The 19,784-nt window shown below is 40.2% G+C and overlaps 1 protein-coding gene across 3 annotated transcripts in view; it reads right to left on the bottom strand.

Annotated features, from left to right (window-relative positions):
* Positions 1 to 145: 145 nt before the first annotated feature.
* The window catches only part of ttll5 (tubulin tyrosine ligase-like family, member 5), a 46,947-nt gene continuing 27,308 nt past the window's right edge, over positions 146 to 19,784 (bottom strand). For 2 of the 3 annotated variants that reach the window (XM_039786415.1, XM_039786416.1), the window contains 4 exons: positions 12,153 to 12,351; positions 7,941 to 8,143; positions 4,727 to 4,809; positions 146 to 1,715 (listed from right to left, as the gene is read on the bottom strand). In XM_039786415.1, the coding sequence (XP_039642349.1) occupies positions 1,663 to 1,715; positions 4,727 to 4,809; positions 7,941 to 8,143; positions 12,153 to 12,351 (538 nt within the window). In that variant the 3' untranslated portion in view covers positions 146 to 1,662. The remainder of the gene's footprint in view (positions 1,716 to 4,726; positions 4,810 to 7,940; positions 8,144 to 12,152; positions 12,352 to 19,784) is intronic. The other variant, XM_039786417.1, reaches the window with a different exon arrangement.

The raw sequence follows: 19,784 nt of genomic DNA, 5'->3' as shown, positions 1-19,784 counted from the left end.
TGTTGGAGTTTTTTGTTGGCATTAAGTATTTTAGAGCACTTTATTTTAAAGGGTAATAGGGTAAATTTGACCAAAGTGAAGAAATCAAAGTCCAGTGAGGGACAACTTCCAGTGTGCAGCATGTGTGGTGAACAAATACATTTACTGACATGATCAGCATGTTTTAATGTTTTTCAATGATGTTTGATACAGACTGACAAGATGATTCCGAAAATATTACATTTCCATGCATGTGTGTTGTAAACAATCAGCGACTAAACAGATGAAATGATCAGACTGTAAACAACTTTGTATCACCACAGGAGAATATACACATTGAGTTCAGATTCTACTGTTGGATTTTAGTAACACAGCATGCACTGATGTACTGTAGTAAAGGAAATCCACGACATTAAGTTTAACATCAATCACTACAAAAAAAATCCAATACCATCAAGTGTATTTAAACCAGTTCTGTTGTACTGCATTGAAAACTACAATCTGTGCAAAACCACTCTGATGATAATCACCAGTTGATATGACAAAAACATGCATGACATTTAAGTATTTCTGACAAAGTCATCATAAACATATGCTGAATCTATTGATATATAACAGAGATGTTTGATTCAATTAACACGCCCTGAGTTAACTGTCTATATGGTCCCGAGCGACAGAATATCTACAAGGATATTGGTCTGCTAGTGCAGCATTAACCTTCATTGTAGGCAAGGCTGTTCATAACTGCATTTTCTATTTATGTTATGCTCTGAGCTACAGAAACGGCCAAAAGGGCCTTTTGGTGGACAATGTCCATTAAATAAATACTGATGCAATAATTTACTTATTAAACCAAAAATATTAAATTTGGTCCATCCAAGGAAAACAACATCAACATCTTAACAGTTTACAAGAATAATCACAAGTCCACTCTATTCTTGATATAAAACCTAAACATCCCGGCAACAGTACTACATCATCCATGTAAACAGGGAACAAGGCATTAACCAATCGTATTTAAGCTCCTTTTTTAAGCCTAAAAGCAAAGGATGCTACACTTTAACACATCCTTAGGCAATGACCATAGAGTACCATTTGGCAACAACTTGGTTTGGTGTCTAATACAAGAATCCACTCGTGAAAGAAACTTCTCTGCATGCTTGTCTGTTTGTATAACTTTTTAGTAAGATAACATCTACATGAATGTCTAGTGGTGCACATGATACTGCATGAGCAAAAAAATAAAAGGTTGAATCTTGCAGTTAAAATGCCACTGGGGCATTGAAGAACCATCTGCTGAAGGCTATCTGTCAGTGAAATCTTTCTGTGGCATCAGTAGCATGAAGAGAATGAGGGCGGACAACTGTTGGGATATAGACTGAGTGTAGCCAAGAGGGGGTGAGGGGAGGGGGGCAAGGAGCTGAAAAGACCAATTGATGTTGAGCTGAGCAAACAAAATCCCAACCTGCGTCAAAGCTGGGCATTCCTGTCCTTGTAGACTATCCTCTTACATGTCTGTGGCTCTATCATAGAGAAATTAATAGGACCCTGTTCGATGTTTGGCATGCTTTCATCTCCTGCTGTTGTCCTTTCCCAGAATACACCTCTGTGAGGATGTAGTTACATGCAGAGACACCTGTCAGGCCAGCAGATGGGTAGGACGTGCCTCTGGTTGCTTTCATGTCATCTGTGAGTGGGCTCCTGGCCCTGGAACAGCTTGGGGTGAACAGAAAGACCTGGGAAGCAACAGATGAAAGTCCAATTATTAAAAAGAGGGAGAAGGGCAGCACAAGGTTTTCCCCACAGCACCAACACAATGTGCACAAACAGAAATGTTAAGGTCAAACCTGAAAGAGGTTTACTTTAAAAGGAGTACACTAAAACCCTCCCGCTCAATGTTTTGTTGATCTTTCGAATTTTGCTTGGTCAAACCAAGCAGACCAGCGGATCAGCTCGGCCATCTTAGTGCTTAGCCCCCTGAGCCCCCTCGCTCCTCATCCTATCGGCTGGCCCACGGCCAGGCGTCCAGTAGAAAAGGCATTCCAAGTACAGTTAGAGCTGCCGTGTTTGTGCTCCCAAACAGTATTCCCTTTCATTCCCTCTCTGCACACTCTGTTTATGTTGGTGCTCTTTTACACCATGGGGCCTGACGGAGCAGGAAAACAAAAACATCTCCCTGACTTCCAATCCGATGACATGACTGCTGGAAGAAGCTTCCTCCATCTCAGCAAAAGAAAGATAAAGGAACAATAGTGTCTCAAACATGTCCCACAAATGTTGGAAAGAAAAAGGTCTGGAAGGTGGAACAGAATAACAGTATTATCAGTTATCTACCATAATTATTCAACAGTTTGGATCTTCGTGTAATAATCAAAAAGGTGTATCAGTGATTGCCTCAAGGCAATCACTGATACACCTTTTTCAAAACTTTTTCAAAACTTTATCAAACATCCAATAACTTCCATAATTCATCTGAAAAGGGCTTGACAGCCAATAACCATGTTCCTTTCCCAACAGGGCACCACACAGTCTTATTTTGATAGAGAGAGAGAGGCCTAAGTGATCCGCCCTGACATGATCAGACTCCCATTAAAATGGCACAAGTGCAGCATTCATTTTCTTCTCAAACTGAAGCAATACATCTCCCTAGTCACCAGTTGTGGAGTACGGAGTACTTCAAGATAGGGTCAAGGGAAGCATTGTAAAACACATGTGGTCGATATAATCTAGGTTTGTAAGCTTTGGTAGATCCTCATCAAAACCCTCCCTTCATCTCATGTCAAAAATTACCAGAGAAGAAGTGGGGAAGGAAAAAGGGGAATAAGGGTGAGCGAGCAGGAAAACATTTCAGAGGATAAAGGGAGAGTTGAGTTGAGTATGAGCAAAGAGAGGAAGAGATTAAGAAAGCGCACAAGAGAGAGATAAAGGGAGAGTGTGATTAATGACGGTTGACAGCTGATCATAGAGAATGCTCTCCATTTGGACTCGCTCTAACTCCCTGTCAGAGTCAATCAGGGGAGCTCAGTCATCTTGCTACAAAAGGTACACTGGGAAGGCAGAGAGACCTGACGCACTCCTAAGCTCCACAAAGGCTGTTCCCCCTCTAATAACACCCTCCTCCCTCCACAACACCACACTGAGTCTCTGTTCAACTCCCAGTCCCATTCTAAATGCATGGGTTAACCTGCCTTGCTAACTGGTATTGGTACCGGGAGACTTTTTTTTTTTTTTTAAGTCAAGAGTGAGGCATCTCCCCCACCCTTTGCGCCCTGAACGACGGAAAAAATGCATTCATGAAATTCAGAAGCTTCTCCCAACGGATCCAGTTACAGTAATTGATGAGTTTATAAGATGTTTGTTCACTTAAGCCAGCCTTCATAGTTTTGGGGAGAATAAAAAGAAATGTTCTGGTTACAGACACACAGACTCTTTTTTTTGGGGGGGGGGTGGGGGGGACGGGACGACTGCGTAGTGCACAGCTACTGTGTTTTTCCGACAAGATGATTTCTGGGTCGGCTTGACTGTGCCACTCACATGATGTGATGAATGGTATGATTTGCTAATGCTAATGTATAGTCGGTCTATGGAAAAAGCTCTTGATCAGGCAAACAGATGTGTGCATCAGCGCTTAATATCACTGTTACTGCAATAAGCTCAACACTTTGCTCAGGATGGAAAGAGTTGTGGAAATAGGGCAGGATGACAGGGGCACACGTGAGTGCATTACTCATAAAAAACTTAGCAAAGATTTAACAAAGACATTTTTCATTCTCTTGGTGTAATTTCGGGGGGTACAACTGGACAGCCTTTTTGGCGGACAGACAGTAATTACGACTACGTAAGAATGACCAACAGATGGGAATGCCCGAACTGTTCCCATCACTGAGTCTCCTAACAAAAGAAAGATGTCATCACTGTAATGCCTCTTTATCCTTCAGCAGTAATCTGACCTCTAGTCCTGGACACATACAGACAATATGATCAAATAGCAAATTACAGAGAGTTTGTTTATGCCCATTCAGATCTGGCTGCTTCAACTCTACTTGCCATGAACTCTAAAGAGAGTTATTTATTTATTTGACAGTGATATTGCACAAGAAATGTGTTGCACAGACCAGAGATAGCTACAAGCTAATTTTCATCTGTAGTCCCTGGGCAGAGGCAAAGTGACAGCAGGTATATACAGTGGATGATGAGCATTTCATGAGCAAGTTCATTCACAATATAAAATACAGATAAAATACAGATACAGCACCTACACAATGATCACCTCAACAGACATGCAATTTCAATATTTACAGTATGTACAAATATTACAGTTTTTTTTTTTTACTTTTATTATTGCCTACCTAAAATTTTAACAGTACCCTAGTTTACCAGTTTTGTATTAATGATCACAAATGGCACAAATCATTGTAATATAATACAATAAAACCTCACTTGTACTCTTTTAACAAGATTGCAATTAAAGTTTGTACACTATTTATCATTATGGCAATATAGTTATGCTTTACAGTGTGCACAATGCATTTACACATCCTGCACACCACTATGCGAGCAGGAGCTGGCTAAAAATATCCAGGGGTGTTTATCAGTTCTCCATGGGGAATGTCCACTATGCCTGGCTGTAATCACGGACACTGGCATGGAGAGGGCATAACTTCCCCCATGCCCGAGGACGTCAGCACCAACAGGCCAAGTTACAGCACGGTACTAAGCGTGTGTAGAACTGCAGCATCAGACCCACCTGTTTTACCACAGATAGCTTCGTAGACCACATGCTGACCGCTGGACACACTTCCACTGGCTGAACTCTCTGCGGACGTCTGCCTGTTAATCAAGAGACGCTACGTGTCAGTGAATAAGATAATTCAAGCTGTTATAGAACTGTATCTGAAAAGCAATGCTTATTGCCACAAGCTCTGTGTGTGTGTGTGTGTGTGTGTGTGTGTAGTCAGTGGAGGCTAGTGGGGGTTAAGTGTTTGCTGAGTGCCTCTCATGAGCTATTGTGACAAGAAGGGGGCAAATTCCTACTCCTTGTCCTGGGTGATGTGATTTTCACGAGAATATTGTGGTGATTGCTGACTATGTGGACCTGCAGGCAACGGCTACAGACAGAGAAGGCATATACATAGTCTTTCTTATAGGGCAAATAGTCAGTACAGTTGTGAGAACTTATCTCACAGGGCTTTATACAGGAGTCTGGAGATCATAGACCGGGAATTACATGGCCCTTTTCACATAATCAGACAGCAAATACAGTGTTTTCAAAGAATAAACCATTATAAGAACTGGCGAAGCGTCGAGCAGGAGCAGACCCGTCTGTAACCTTATACATTAAATCTGTTTAGGGGGAACAATAAATAAAGCTTAGCTGGCATTAACCTCTCGCCCCATAACAGCAGCTTGCCAAAGGAGCATTAACAAGGTAATGAGGGTACACACTGCCTCCTTGTAAGGGACTGCACAGTTGTTCTTTCATACCATTACACAACCACAAATAGAACTGGCCAACTTTAAGCGTGGCATACGTCGACAGGAAGCAACCCCTTTCATATTGAAAGGGGGAAAAAACTTGACCTCTGGGTTCTTCACATCACTTTCTTTGTCAACAGTCTCTCAATCTGTCACTTCAAGAGTCAGGCAGCAGCCAAACACCGAAGGTAAGAACAAAATATGAACTTGCAATATGCACAGATGAAATATAAGCCTAAAGTTGATTATTTTACACTACTCACAGAGAGCTGAAGTCATTGTGTAAACATACTGTAGCTGATGTGCAGTTTTACTTTTTTGTGCATAAAGGTAGCTAGCATGTTTTAATGTTATGCCGATTGACCAAAGGGGATAAAGTTTAACCATAAACACACTTTTGGCAGCTTCTGTGTGTATACAGTATCCTGTGAAAATAACTACTGTTGTGGCTGATTAATAGGGAGTGAAAGCAGCAGCAAGGCTGACATTAATGGTGCTGCTATAATTGTCACCCTATTAGTAATGCCACACGACAGCCCGGGTTTCCGTAGTTTTAGCTGCGTCTGGCCAAACCTTGCAAACAAAATACCAAACAGGCTCATTTATTTGTCTTACAAATTGCTCCTTTCAAAGCCTTCACTGAAGTCATACCACTTTGAGTCCTTGCAGCCCATCGAGTTGGCAGCTGTGGTATGTTGATAGACCAGAGAGCCCTGCCCTGCTAAGTAGATACCAACATGAAGCACATTGGCTTCAAGCAAGTGTACTGCATGTTTGTTGAGCTCAGAAATCAAAGGCACTGCCACTTTTGGCAAGGTCTATCTAGCTTCTTTTAAACTTCAATTAAAACTGAATGCTGACTTGTCACTCAGTCCAAGTCAGCAGATTCAGACAAAGTTGATTGAGGATTTTGTCTCCAAACAGAGGAAATCATTTGGCTGCATAGACAGAAATCTTCACTCCACTTCCTTTCCTAAACAAGACCAAAAACCAAATGTGATTCTGATAAATAGATTCAGCTCACAACTGTCAGTTCAGTGATCATCAGTGGTGTATTACTCATGAGAAAAGCAGGCGAGGCCAGCGCTGTTATCAAGCAACAGTTTTACAATTCAACAGCTGGCTAGAGGAAGGTGTTTGAAGGGCTGGATAACCTTGAACTGTCTGAATACACCCAGCACAGTGATTCTATTATAGGTTGGAGGAGCTTGGGCCTACAATGGGATGCATTTCAGATGTGCCTCAATAACAGAGGTATTGAGTTGCCCCTAAAAATGAGCGCTGGAAATAAAAGGAAGCAACTTATTATCCCCCCATTTTCTGCAAACAATCATCTCCTTTCTCCTGGACAGAGTTGACTTTCCTCTGTCATTCTTTCTTTTTCCCCTCTCTTTATTCTTTCTTTTCATTGTTTCCATCAGTGCATTTTTGGTACTGGAGCTTCCGTTTTTCCCACACTCTCCCCTGTCACACTGGTCGACCACAAAAATGCAGGACAGAGGAGAGTGTGAGGGGGCTCTGGAATTCCACATGCAGAGGGTAAACACAGCAACTGCCAGGAAGACACACACATACACACACACACACACACACACACACGCAAGCAAATACAGCACCTACCCGGCTGCCCTAACCTATTCTGCAACTCCTGCGCTGCACCCCTGCCCTCTTAACTCTTCACTTGCCATGTACAGTTTGTCCAGTCAAGAAAGATGACTGTATGAATGTAACACGTCAGCAGAGTGAGGGCTTCGCTCAGCGCTTCCTGCTACTCTCAAACTCTAGTGTCAGCAATAAATGAATTAAGTCTCACATTATGGACAGTTAGATTGTTGACAACTCAGTAGGCTTCACTCACATACAATAGAAACCTTCCCTCTTACGCATTAGAGTGTGAAGAGCCTTTCACCACTACAACAGTGTGCTTTAAACAAACAATCAGTCCTGATCACAAAGGTTTGCTGTTGTTGTGTAATTTGGCCAGATGTTGCAGTAATAAAGTTATAAAGTATGTGAGGGAAATAGCAGGCAGTTCAGCCCTGTTTCACTGCTTTCCTTTTATTTTTCCTTCTGTGCTCTTCAGCTTATCTCCAAACCAAACAGGAATTAAACGGCGCTCAGAGCCCGGGGCCCTTCCACTGAACCACGTTCTGTTTACGGTTCAGGCAGAAATCAGGCCTGTGATGAGGTTGTTTACTGAACAGGCAGATACACCCTGCGGCCAAAAGATTGGGAGCACTCCACTACACACATATTCTAACTCTCATTAGCATTAGCCATGTCCTCTTGAACTCACTGATTCCATGCACTTTGTCTCAATCCAAAAGCAGCGGCCAATCAATGCCATCCCTACTGCAATCACTTAATGTGCTATAAATTGCATGGTGACTTTGTTAAACTCTCAGCTTTACTGGATCTAACTGGCATCAGGAGTCAGAAAAAAGTAAATCAGAAGTAAATGCATTCAGTTGGAAGGCTGGTCTTACTTTATGAGGCGCTTTGTTGCCGTTTTCCTGATCTGTCCCTCTCTGGCACTGCTTGGTGGCTTTGGGGCGAGAACAGGACTAACACAGCTTTGGATGTGGCTGTGGCTGTGATTGGGCCGAACATGAAAGCTGGAGAGAAGGCAGCTGGATGGGTTTGTGAGAGCTTGCATGTGTGGAGTACCTGTCTGGTCTGGAAATTGAGCCTAAAAAACAAGAAAGACAACTGTTATTTAAGGTCAGAGTCATTGAGATGGTAAAAAAACCTTTTTCAAATTTCAAATTTGAAATGATTGCCTTGATTGTAGTTTAACCTTTATGGGCAGTCAGTATAAGGCTGTCAGTACCGTAAGAGCAACTACTGATAATTATTACTCACTGATCAACCATTATTCATCACAATGGGACAAACAAAGCATTGCATAGATCAGCTAACTTCCACCATATGCATCTTTGCTGTCAGCTTCATTCACAATTGACAAACAAACACTTTGAGGTATCGGACATCTGTTGGATAAAAATTAATAATAATATATTAAAAGGCAAACTACAGACGTTACATGTTAAACAAAGATAAAGACTGGATCAACTTCTCTGAGATTGTGATAAACATATTTGATAATGGTTGGGTATGGTTTACTCGCAACTATGTCGAACTGTTCTGTTTTTGACAAAACTCAAAATTGAATTCAAATTAACGGTCTGTAACTGACCAGTGTACATTACTTTAACTCATGTTAACTCAACAAAGGATAAGGATAAGTTGCAGGCCAGAAAATAACTTTGACCAAAGTTGGTGGAGCCAGAGGGATTACTGAAGTGATCCCAAAAATTTGTGCCGCCATTTCTTGGACCCCTGCGGATGTTTTAAAATACAAAGTTTTTTCTTTAATTTTTACAACAATAGAGATGCATCCATTACAGAGAAATGTCTACAATAGCAATTTCAGCACCTTTAGAGCTAAGTCCCTAAAAGATTGTCCCAGTAAGCCTGTTACCACCACTTTGACTGTACTATATATGGATATCTTTTCAATACGTTGATATTAAAGGTAAGATAATAAAGATCGGGAAGGTGTGGCTTGTGGTGTTCAATCCTAGGACCAATATATAAATATATGGAAATAAGTGAATAAATGCCATACATCTGTGGTTGATTGTAAGCTGATGATAGCTGTTAGATACTGAAATCTACTTGGTCAAGAAATGTTAAAATGTAATACATGACAGGCGGACTTTCATTACACCCTATGTAAGACTGAATCTACAGGGTTTTATCTGCCTCAAATAGTAAACCTGCTCATAAAACAATTCTTAAAATCCCCTGTAACAGAGTCTTAAATAATGGGCAGGTGTCAGCTGTAAGAAAAGGTAATGCACAGCCATGATTCAATTAAGAATTTAAGTGAATATAACTTTAATTACTATGATCTCCCAAAGCATTTTTAAGGTAATGTCAACATTGGACAAAATTTGTTTTAATAAAATATATATTCTTACTAAGTTTTAGTATTTAGAAGGAGGGCATGTGTTTAAAATAAAAACTGAATATTTTATTGGCTTTTGAGAATGGCATAGGTATTCAGAATTAAGTCAAAATTCATAGATATGGTTGTTTTGAATCAGGATATTCTCAGTCCCAATATTTTCCTTATGTATATAAATATATGTGTCATTGTCCTTGTATTGTGCATATTTTTGAAAGGATGTTACAATATGTATGTACTAAAAAATTGAATTCCAAAAGAGGAATAAGGAAGTGCAATCACATTTGGAATGGGTAAGTCATAGAAGTAAAAGTCTCTGATGATTTAGGTGAAATATCAAAGTGCTTGACATGAATTAGTGCAGATATTAATGAAATGCCATCCAGTATCAAAACAAGAACCTCTTCTGCAGTTGGCTGCACTGAAAAGCAAATTCTTCACATTATTTATTTGTTTGTACAAGATCTCTTCAAAGGCTTAGGAAGGGGGGAAATACTGTTTTCTTTCTAAAATAATATTTTACAGCCACATTTCACTCTGTCCTTGCAGTGCTGGGGAATGCTTTGCATACATTCCTTCCACATCTCATGTCTATGCTATTTTCTCTGCAGCTTTATACGGCTATCTAACAAGCTAATGGTTTTCCAGCTTCACAGTGCTGCCACTCAAAGGGCCGGCAGTGTGACAGGGAATATCTGATGTAATTTGTGTGTTGATAAATGAGAAGCTAAGTTTCCAGGTTGCAAGGCCTATGGCCGCAATTCAGTTTGAGCGGGACCAGTAAGGCCACCTTTCTTTGGCTGCCAGGTGGCACAGAGCCAAGCCTGCGGAGGAGCCGCGCAGTCTGCACCCAGTAACTGGAACGTGGACTTTGCGCCCGGAACAGCCCCCTGTCTTTTTCTCTTCTCACAGAAGTACAAACTCATACACATACATGCATGAGCACTGACACTAGATGAAGCACTTCCTTTTGTGTCTTCAGTTGATCCAAAATGATCAATTCATGTTCCCATGAGGCCAGAAAAGCCAGTAAGATGAGTTCAGCAATATAAAGTGCATTAGTATCAAAAAGACCAAAGCTGCTACTGAGTTGTCAAGTCACTGACTAATTCCGGGACCAATACACATTGCTAGGTCAGACTGGCAGAGAGACCCATGTGGGTGGAATGAATGGGTAGGGATGACAAGGATTTTAGGCAGGGATATCTGATTAAATGGTGAGACAACCATACCCAGAGTCAGCCTTCCTATGACCTCAGTGTGTGAAGGTTGAACAACAGGATGGCTCTGTTGTAAAGAACACATGCAGGAGTTTGATGGGACATGTCGGCAATAAGAGAAACTTGGTCAACTGTGTTCAGACTTTAAGATGAGTGAAAAGGGGAATGGAACAGAGGGAAAGCATGGGATCACTTTCATAGAGTGTCTTGCATAAGTCTGCCAGACCTAGCCAAGAGAAATATCACCTCAATTGCATTAATTAAGGCCTAACCAAGATGATGAAAAAACAATGACGTAAGAGCAACTGCATTACTCAGGACAGATTGGAAAAAAGCGGGTGCATCCAATCATTCCACCCTGTAAGCTGTCCTATGGCACTCTCCTGTCTCAATTTCTCTCCATCCATACATGGACTCCACGAAATCCTCTGGAAAATGAATATGCTCTTCCTGTTAAGATCCTCTTTCAAAGCAACTATACAGAAAAAGAGGGGCCTTTCCTTTTTCTCTAAACATTCAAATTATGCTGCGCAAAGACCTCTATACCTCTCTAATCTCCCTCTAAAAACAGCCAAATCACATCTGTCACGGCTAGTCAGGCATGACTAAAAGGTTTTTTGTCGCTACATTACTACTGCTGAGAAAATCATATCCCAAAATGTTATTTGTGTTGTAATGGGATCACAAAAGGAGCTCAAATCTGATATGAACTGTAAAGACTTCAAACTCATAATGGACTGTACCGGGGCCTCTCTGGTGCCCTCATGGGCAGCATTCCTTGATTCCTCACCTTCCAATATAAACCTAGCAGAGACACTTAGTCAAACAATGTAATCTTGGGGTGAGGAGTCATGTTCGGCTCTCCAGGAATGAGCTCCTGTTGAGGAGGATATTCCCACCAAACACCATTTTGTGAAGTGGTTTGGAAAGAGATTCTCAGAATAGCTTTGTAAATGCTAACATGAAAGCTTTCCCTTTTGATGTGGGTTTATTATACTATTTTGGACAGCACAGTGCTAAGAGAAGGAACAGACACAAATATGAAATTTTTTCCTGAGTTATAGCTCACTAGTTCTCATACACGTTCAGGTTTCATCCATGTGGTGTATATATTAAAGTAAGGCAACAAATGAAGCTGAACAACGCATTTCTCTCAACTCTTTAACTAAATCTTAATTGAACAAAACAAAAAAGGCCTGAGCATTTTCAGGGGAACAAATATAATCAACAACAGATTCCAGTAACATGATGCCGCTGAGATTCACAGTTTCTAAACACCCGGGGCAGTAGTAAACAGGGAAATCATTTGTCCACCAAAGGACCAAGAATCAAGCCTGTGTGTCTGAAAGCAACTACCCAGCTATCGTGCACTTGAGGATGGAAATTGGCCAGGTTGGCAGCTCACTGTGCTCTGTAAACAGGACAATTTTAACATGAATCAGTGTAGTCAATAATGTATCATATTTATCATGAAATATACTGGGGGGAACAAACAATCTCTTATATACCTGGTGTCTGCAATGGCTCTGGTCCAGAAATTGTCGAGACTGAAGTTTTTGCTGTTGCAGTTTCTGGATAGCAAACTGGAGCTGGTAGCTTCCTTGGGTGGGCTGGTAGCACTGCTGGGGGTTCACCCCTGTCACCAAGCTATAGGCACTCTGCATCTGCCCATCCCAAAGACCCTCCTCATCCTTCAGTGGCCTGTGGCTTGGAGAGCAGAAATGAAGAGGTCAGCCAAAATTGAGAGAATCAAAATCAACAACAAAAAACACACAGTTTTTCACTTCCGACTTAATTGCACTCTAACAGAAATTGCACATCTATGAAGGTTTCACCTCATGTTGGAAAAGCACCCATAAGATAAGATAACACTTTATTGTCTGTTACACAAGGGTTACAGAAAATTGTCTTTGACAAGGCTCCAGTCACAAAGAGACGGACATATAAAAACAAGACATGGGGGTGTTAAGGTATCAGCTGACTGTGGTGTTCATTTTGTGCTGTTCAATATGGCTATTGCAGAGGGGATGAAGGATTTATTGTAGATGTTTTTTCGGGCCAGTGGTACCCTAAAATGCCTGCCTGATGGTAATAGCTGGAAGGAGTGATGGAGGGGGTGAGAGGGGTCCTCAGTGATCAGGTTGGTTTTCCTAATTCACCCTGAAGAAAAAAGCGTGTTCCCAGTGTTCTTTAAAGAATAATTTGGGAAATGTGCTCATTTGCTTTCTTGAGGAGAGTTAGATGAGAGGCCAGCTGCTGGTTAGCTTACCTGAGCATAAACACTGTTAGGCAGATTTTTGTTGCCTTTGGACAGAGCCGATCTAGCCGTTTCCCTGTTTCCACTATCTATGCTAAGCTAAGATAACTGGCAGCTGGCTACAGCTTAATTTTGAGATCTTTTCATCGGCAAGAAAGCAAATAAATGTATTTCCCAAAATGTCAAACTATTTTTGTTTTGTTTTTAGATGAAACTTTATTATTCATCAGATATAATCATACAGTACAATTAAGTGAAATTCAATCTCTGCATTTAACCCATCCTAAGCATCAGGAGCAGTGGACAGCCACATAGTGTCTGGGGAGAAACTTGGGGTTCCGTGTCTTGCTCAAGGACACTTTGACATGTGGCCGGAGGAGCCTGGGATCAAACCACCAATCTTGTGGTTGACCCACTCTACCTCTGAGCCACAGCCACTCCTATAATATTCTTTGTTATTAAACGACTGGTAGTTGAATACATTTTGGTGAGGGTTGCTCCTATTTTAGACATAGAGTGTAGAAAACAGAGAGAGGAGACAATGGAGGAAGAGGTGTGACAAAATAGCATTCTAGTATATTTGAGAGGTAGAAGTGCTAGCATAATGTTAAAATAATTACATACAAAACGTCTTAAATGAAGCTAATACTGACAGATTACTGACCCGTCCTAATAGCTATTAATTACCTGCAAAATTGCAAGATGGTACAAGCTTCAGCAGCTCAATAGTGAGCCATAATAGCACAGTATTTGCTACCATTACTTTTTCTTGTCAGTTATTTTACCATACAACCACGGCAGAGATGTGGCAGTAGCTTATTAACTCTCCCTTTTCCCTCCACATGTTGAGTTGCAACACCACCGACAAAAAGTAAAAAAGAAAAGACAGCACACAGCGTCCCAGTCGGTGAATGCTGAGCCCACAGAAGCCTCAAGTCAAAGTGTGCAAATCAGAGTCAAAGTAGAGGACAAGCGTGTAGCAAACACAGGCTGAACTAAAAACCTTTCCTCTTTGCCTCAGTGCTCCCCGAGCTTCACGTTCCATTCACATCACAAAGCCACAACCTGGAAAGCAAACCTTTTGACGAGCTCCACGAGTTTGTAACTGGATTATCTGTCATTAGAACTAAGCCTGTTTCAGCCTTTTTTCCTCCTTTTTGGCCCCTGTTAAAGCAATGAGGTGAGCCTCCCCTTCAGACACGCTTAAATTGAGTCTACATTGAGTCTGGTGTACTGCTGTATATGTATCTACTTAGCCAAAAATAATGCCATAAAGAGCACAATTGGGAGCTGCGAGGAAAAATATGAAAGAGAAAAAAGAGAGAGAGATACAAGTACAGTTAAAGAAATTGGAATTCTGGGGGTCATAATCACAAAAGAAATTCTTGGAAATTCCTCTCATTACATGCAATAACATTTGTCCATTGGTCTAGAGTAAGAGGAAACACTGTAGACTTAAAATCACAATAGCTGCTATATTTTTAGAGCCAAACTACGATAAGCTCTAAAATTAGAATTCAATTAATCTTGAACAACAATACACACTGTGGGATAATAATCTTGTGTGGCTCAAGTGAAAACATAGTCCTGCCCTGTGTGGCCAAACAAACACACAAGGGAACTTAAACTCATGTGAACATTATATCCGCCCATGCATTTCTCAGTTCACGTAATGGCACATACTGTATATTGCAAAAACAACTGGTGTGACCATGGGCCAATTCCATTTTTTTTAGCTTCTGGAAACAAAGGCTTGTCTGTGAACCTCGCAAGGCCAGAGATTCTACAACGCCAGGAGACAAAACAAGAACTCGTTCTTTGTTTACAGCAGTCATTTCCTTTAGCTTGGCTGCAGTTTGCACACCGGACCACAGGGACCTTCAGTGCTACCATTTTATTAGCATAAGGTCTAAAAAGAACTATTGCTCCGGTCACGAGCATGTGCTTTCCACGAGTACAATGTTGCAGTAGGGCCCCAAGGAGAAGTCTTTTCAGACAGGGCTTGTCAACACAACACCACGCAAAAAACACTACAGATCACCAAGAATTTCCAACACAGTGACCAATGAAATAGGGGGAAAAAATTAAGGAGAGAAGAACAGTTTTACATCTGAGTTTCTCATCACTAGTACAGCACATGTGTGGAGCTCCAACAACCTGGGACCTCCCTCCCTGCCGGACTACTGCTCACTGGTGTCAGCTTACTCCCCGTTGTGCTCGCCATCCTATAATATGCTGATATGACTTGCTGTAGAACAACACAGCAGTGCCAGTTGAGCACATGTGTGGCATCAATCTAACTCAGTGTGAATGTGGGAAAATGGACGGCCTGAGATGACATCATGGCACAGTATCTCAAAGCCCTGCCTGCTCAGTGTAAACATCAATCGCCTCAAGAGTGTGAGGGTATTTCCAGCCATTACTCAGTTGTTTGTTTACGTTGTTCTATTGCATCAACCAGACACTCAATAGAACTGTCCTTAAAATACAGAAAATGACTAGTATCTGGCAATTTGTAGTGGGAGCAGTCTAGACAGTGATGCTGATACTTTATTAAGGGCAGTGGGATCCTGAAACTACCAGAGGTCTGTTCTAAAAAAAAATGGTTTACAGGTTTATTTATTATATATATATATATATATATATATATATATATATATATATATATATATATATATATATATATATATATATATATATATATATATATTTATTAAGTAACATTTATATATCACTTGGCCCTGAAAAACTGTTGAATTTATATATATCACTTGGCCCTGAAAAACTGTTGAATTTGGAAGTGATGTTATAGCCGGTGATGCTGCAGCAACTTCCTGTTGTTTACATAGTTGATTGCTTTTGACTGGGATGCACTACAGATGTATCCTCACAACCAATTTACATATTACTAAAGTCTTAACTAGTTAAGACATTTATCAAGTTTAATGGTGAGCAGGATTTCGTAAATCACTAGATTAAAACTAGCGAGTTACTAAGAGATTACTTAGGAATGACTTTATACAAAAACTTATCCTTTTGTCCTGATGTGTAAGCAACCTGACGTGTCACATTTGACAACACCGCAAAATGGGTGACATATTCTTACTAATACTGCACACTGTGGGACATGTACTGCTGTTAAGGTGTGTGCATCTGCTGAATAACATCAATCCATTCACTGGAATTTCAGTAGGTTAGGTTAGCTTAGGTTCTCCCTCCTATTACCACATCTGGCTCCAATCAATGTGAATAAAAACTTCTCTTCTTTTAAATTCAAAGGAAGAGAGACATCAAATCAATTTTGTGTGGACTTCGTCCTCCATCAAAGAAGTTTTACATTCTCACCAGAGCTTTTCTGATTAGTTGGGTTGTTGGTTCAGCCAATGGGTTGTCATAAAATCCTTTGGAATGGTATGTCCTTAAGAAATTCGACCAAGTCAAACATCAATCTAACAAAGTATTGAACAGAACTAAAAATACCCTGCATAAGCAGGATTGTGGTATTTCTCAGTTCTAGCTGTGCTGGAGTGAACGTAACACTGCAGAGGTAATAGGTTTGCGGTCATTTGTACGTGCAGCGAGAAGAAAATGGGGAGGCAATTTTTGTGGCCACGGTGCTAACGCAGCTCAAGATACATTAATGAGTGTTCACATGACTAATACATGTGGAGGAGACCAACCATGACCTGCTTCTGACTTAATACAAGACAAATTTTATCACAAACTCAAACTGCAATTGTAAAAGCAAACCAAATCATCCAAAACTAAGAAGGAATAAGCCATTAATAAGATTCTACTTTGAAAAATTACCAAATTATTACAATAAGGACAACTTTTCAGTCTCAAAATGTGCGGAAGTAACCAAACACAACAAACCGGTTGTTGTTTTTTGACTGTAGTCTGAATGTCTGACGGTCATCATTTCACAAGTACATTGAATGGAAATCATCATAAACGTTTCAGGAGGTCCAACACCGGAAACGATTCCCCAGCTCACTGTGGATGTATGAAGACGAGCAGTATGGTTCAAAGCCCTCTGGTTGTCAGCATACTGGAGGCAGGCAGCGGCTCTCAGAGTGCTGATGAAGCATACCTGGTAGATCCTGGCAGCGCTACTTCAAAGAGCCGTGCTACTCTTTGAAACCCATCATACTTCACCCCTGTGGTTGCTTAAAGAGCCAGTGTGCTTAACAGTTTCAGTATGTTTGGCACAAACCATTGGCCCAAGTGTAGGATGGGGGGGGGGGAGCACAGGAAATTCTGTGTTATAAGAAACAGCACCGAGGTGAAATCAAGGCAATTTATCCTAATATCTTATTAAAGGCATTTCACTGCAATAAGAGGTGAATGCCAAACCAAGGGCTGGGAGTACTGGGGTACAAGAGAGCTGTATGTATTGCAAGCCAGTGACAAATGGGAAGATAAAAGGAGCTGTGTATTTTCTAGAGAGATGTAAAATAAGCTTTCTAACAAAAGCAACTGTATATTCCTCCTTCTATGAATTATTAAACTGAAATGTGAAAAGCTGAAATATAAAGCTGTACTAAAATGTATTTTGTGATGAATGAGGTGTCAAAACAATATAGGAAATACCCAAATATAAAAGGGGAATGACTAAATTGAGAGAAGAAATGTATGATCCAATCAAAGCACTAGAGCTCTAAAGTTAAATGGGAGATCAAAAGGTGACTTCTGTTTCCTCAGTATCATATGTAAAACCTGCGTGAGGCTATCAATAAAATTATAAATTCTATTAAATCTCTCTTCTTGCTTTGTGGAAATAAAAACATTTTAAAAAGGGAAAAGGCCAGACATTTCTGGAATTCCATGACAGCCCAATACATAAGGAAGGGCAGGACTGGAAAAACAGAGACCAAGATCAAGGCCAAGCTGTCTGAGACATTGTTACTCACATATCAAGACAAAAATAAAAGCGGAGTAACCATAGATGCTTACCCCTCAATGAATTACACCTTTAAATAGCCGGTTTAGTATCCCGGCCTGGTACCATAGAGCATGAGCGTATGATCATATACTGTCCTTCGGTTTCCTTTCTTCTCTCCTCAGAGCAATGTGAGAGAGGTGAGATATGGGGTGAGGAAGGGGGGCAGGGGAGATGTCAATGGTTGCAGAGCCTGGAGCAGACAGACTATGTGGGTGTTGACATAACCCCCTCAGCACCGCCTCCACCCCGCCAACGCAATGTTTTAAGCTGCCAGCATGCTTCACACACTCCCGACACTCCGCGGCCAAATCTAGTGTTACTCAGCTCCACAAAGCACTATTAAAAAGAGAATAAAATGCCCATTTCCAGGCACATATTGAACTAGCCTGCCCAAAGCAGTGTTGGCACTCCACAATCCTTTTCCGAAGACTAACAATCTTCAATCTAAAAATTCGTCAGAGACCATTAAAAAAGCATTTAGATTCTATTGAGTGTGACCAAATAGGCTACCACAATATAAGTGTCTACAGTAAAGACTTGTGTAAAGTTGATTACAGAGATAATCCTCAGGACATTAATTTGGCAAAAGTGAATAATACTTGATAGGTGAACAGCTTTTCTTTCTTTCAAACCCTTCAATTCCAAGAATGAAAAAGGCAACTCAACTATAGCATTTGAACTCTTTAGGCCTCATGACGTATTCTGAAAAACAAGAATGGCTGTTAATGCCAACTACAATGTGTTGGTGTACATCAGCGCAGCATCTCAGACTCTAGGCTCTCAGAGGAACAATATGCTGTTTTCCTTGGCATTGAACCCCATTGAGACTGTAACGCACTATTCCTTCTCTGCTGCCTCAGGGGAGGGCGAATAAATAGTGCATTTGAGCACAATGGTGAAATTTGACCATAAGGAGCTCTCTGGAGCACTTAGAAGGGAGCAGAGGTGTGGTGAGTGCTAAATTCAAAAGTGGAGTAATAGAGAAGAAACTGTAACAATTTCCACAAAACAAAAATAAAATCCAACTGAAATCATATTTAATTTAAATGTATTACAAAGGAATTAATGTAAAACTAATATTGAAATAAAATATATATTTCAAACTTTGATTTGGAGAATGAAGGAAAAGTATATATATATATATATATATATATATATATATATATATATATATATATATATATATATATATATATATATATATATATATATATATATATATATATATATATATGCGCCAAAATAATAATTTCAGTTGGACTTAAAGATGATGCAGAAATGACACCTTTCTCTTTCGGATATGAAAAAATACCCTGACTTTTATTCAAAGAGCAGAATATTTACAACTTATTTTCAGATGAATTATGTGTGCTCTTCAACGCTGCTGTGTTTCCTGTGAAAGATGCTGTTTACTTTACATGATTATGCACAGACCCTCAAAGTAAAAAAAAAAAAAAAGGAAAAAAAAAGAAGAAGAAATGGACAATAGTTGTATGTAGTGATACACTTTTAAAACTTTTTCTCTCCCGATACAAATTCCAATATTTTAACTCAGGTTATCTGCGGATGCCACGTACCAATCTGATACCAGTGCTCCCACTTTCCCATCATAGAGATACCTACAGTATATCACACAGCGCAAAACCCACTGGAATCACTTTTATTCATAACATGAGGCTAGGAATTGTTGTGGCACTAAAAACTGTGTGAGCAGCCCACCATTACTGAATGAATATAACTGACTGTGGAAACACTGAAACACTTTACCTAATGAGGATCAGTCACATCATGGCCGATACCCTGGATTATGCCTTTAATGTATATATTTTTATGCCTTGAATGTATAAAAAATGTATAAAAAAATGTATATTATATATATATATATATATATATATATATATATATACACACACATACTGTATATAGAGCCTTGTTTAT

This window comes from Perca fluviatilis, chromosome 20 (assembly GCF_010015445.1).
Source record: "Perca fluviatilis chromosome 20, GENO_Pfluv_1.0, whole genome shotgun sequence".
Classification (NCBI taxonomy): domain Eukaryota; kingdom Metazoa; phylum Chordata; class Actinopteri; order Perciformes; family Percidae; genus Perca; species Perca fluviatilis.
The sequence above is the reverse complement of the archived record's forward strand: the minus strand, read 5'-3'. Positions and strand labels throughout refer to the sequence as shown.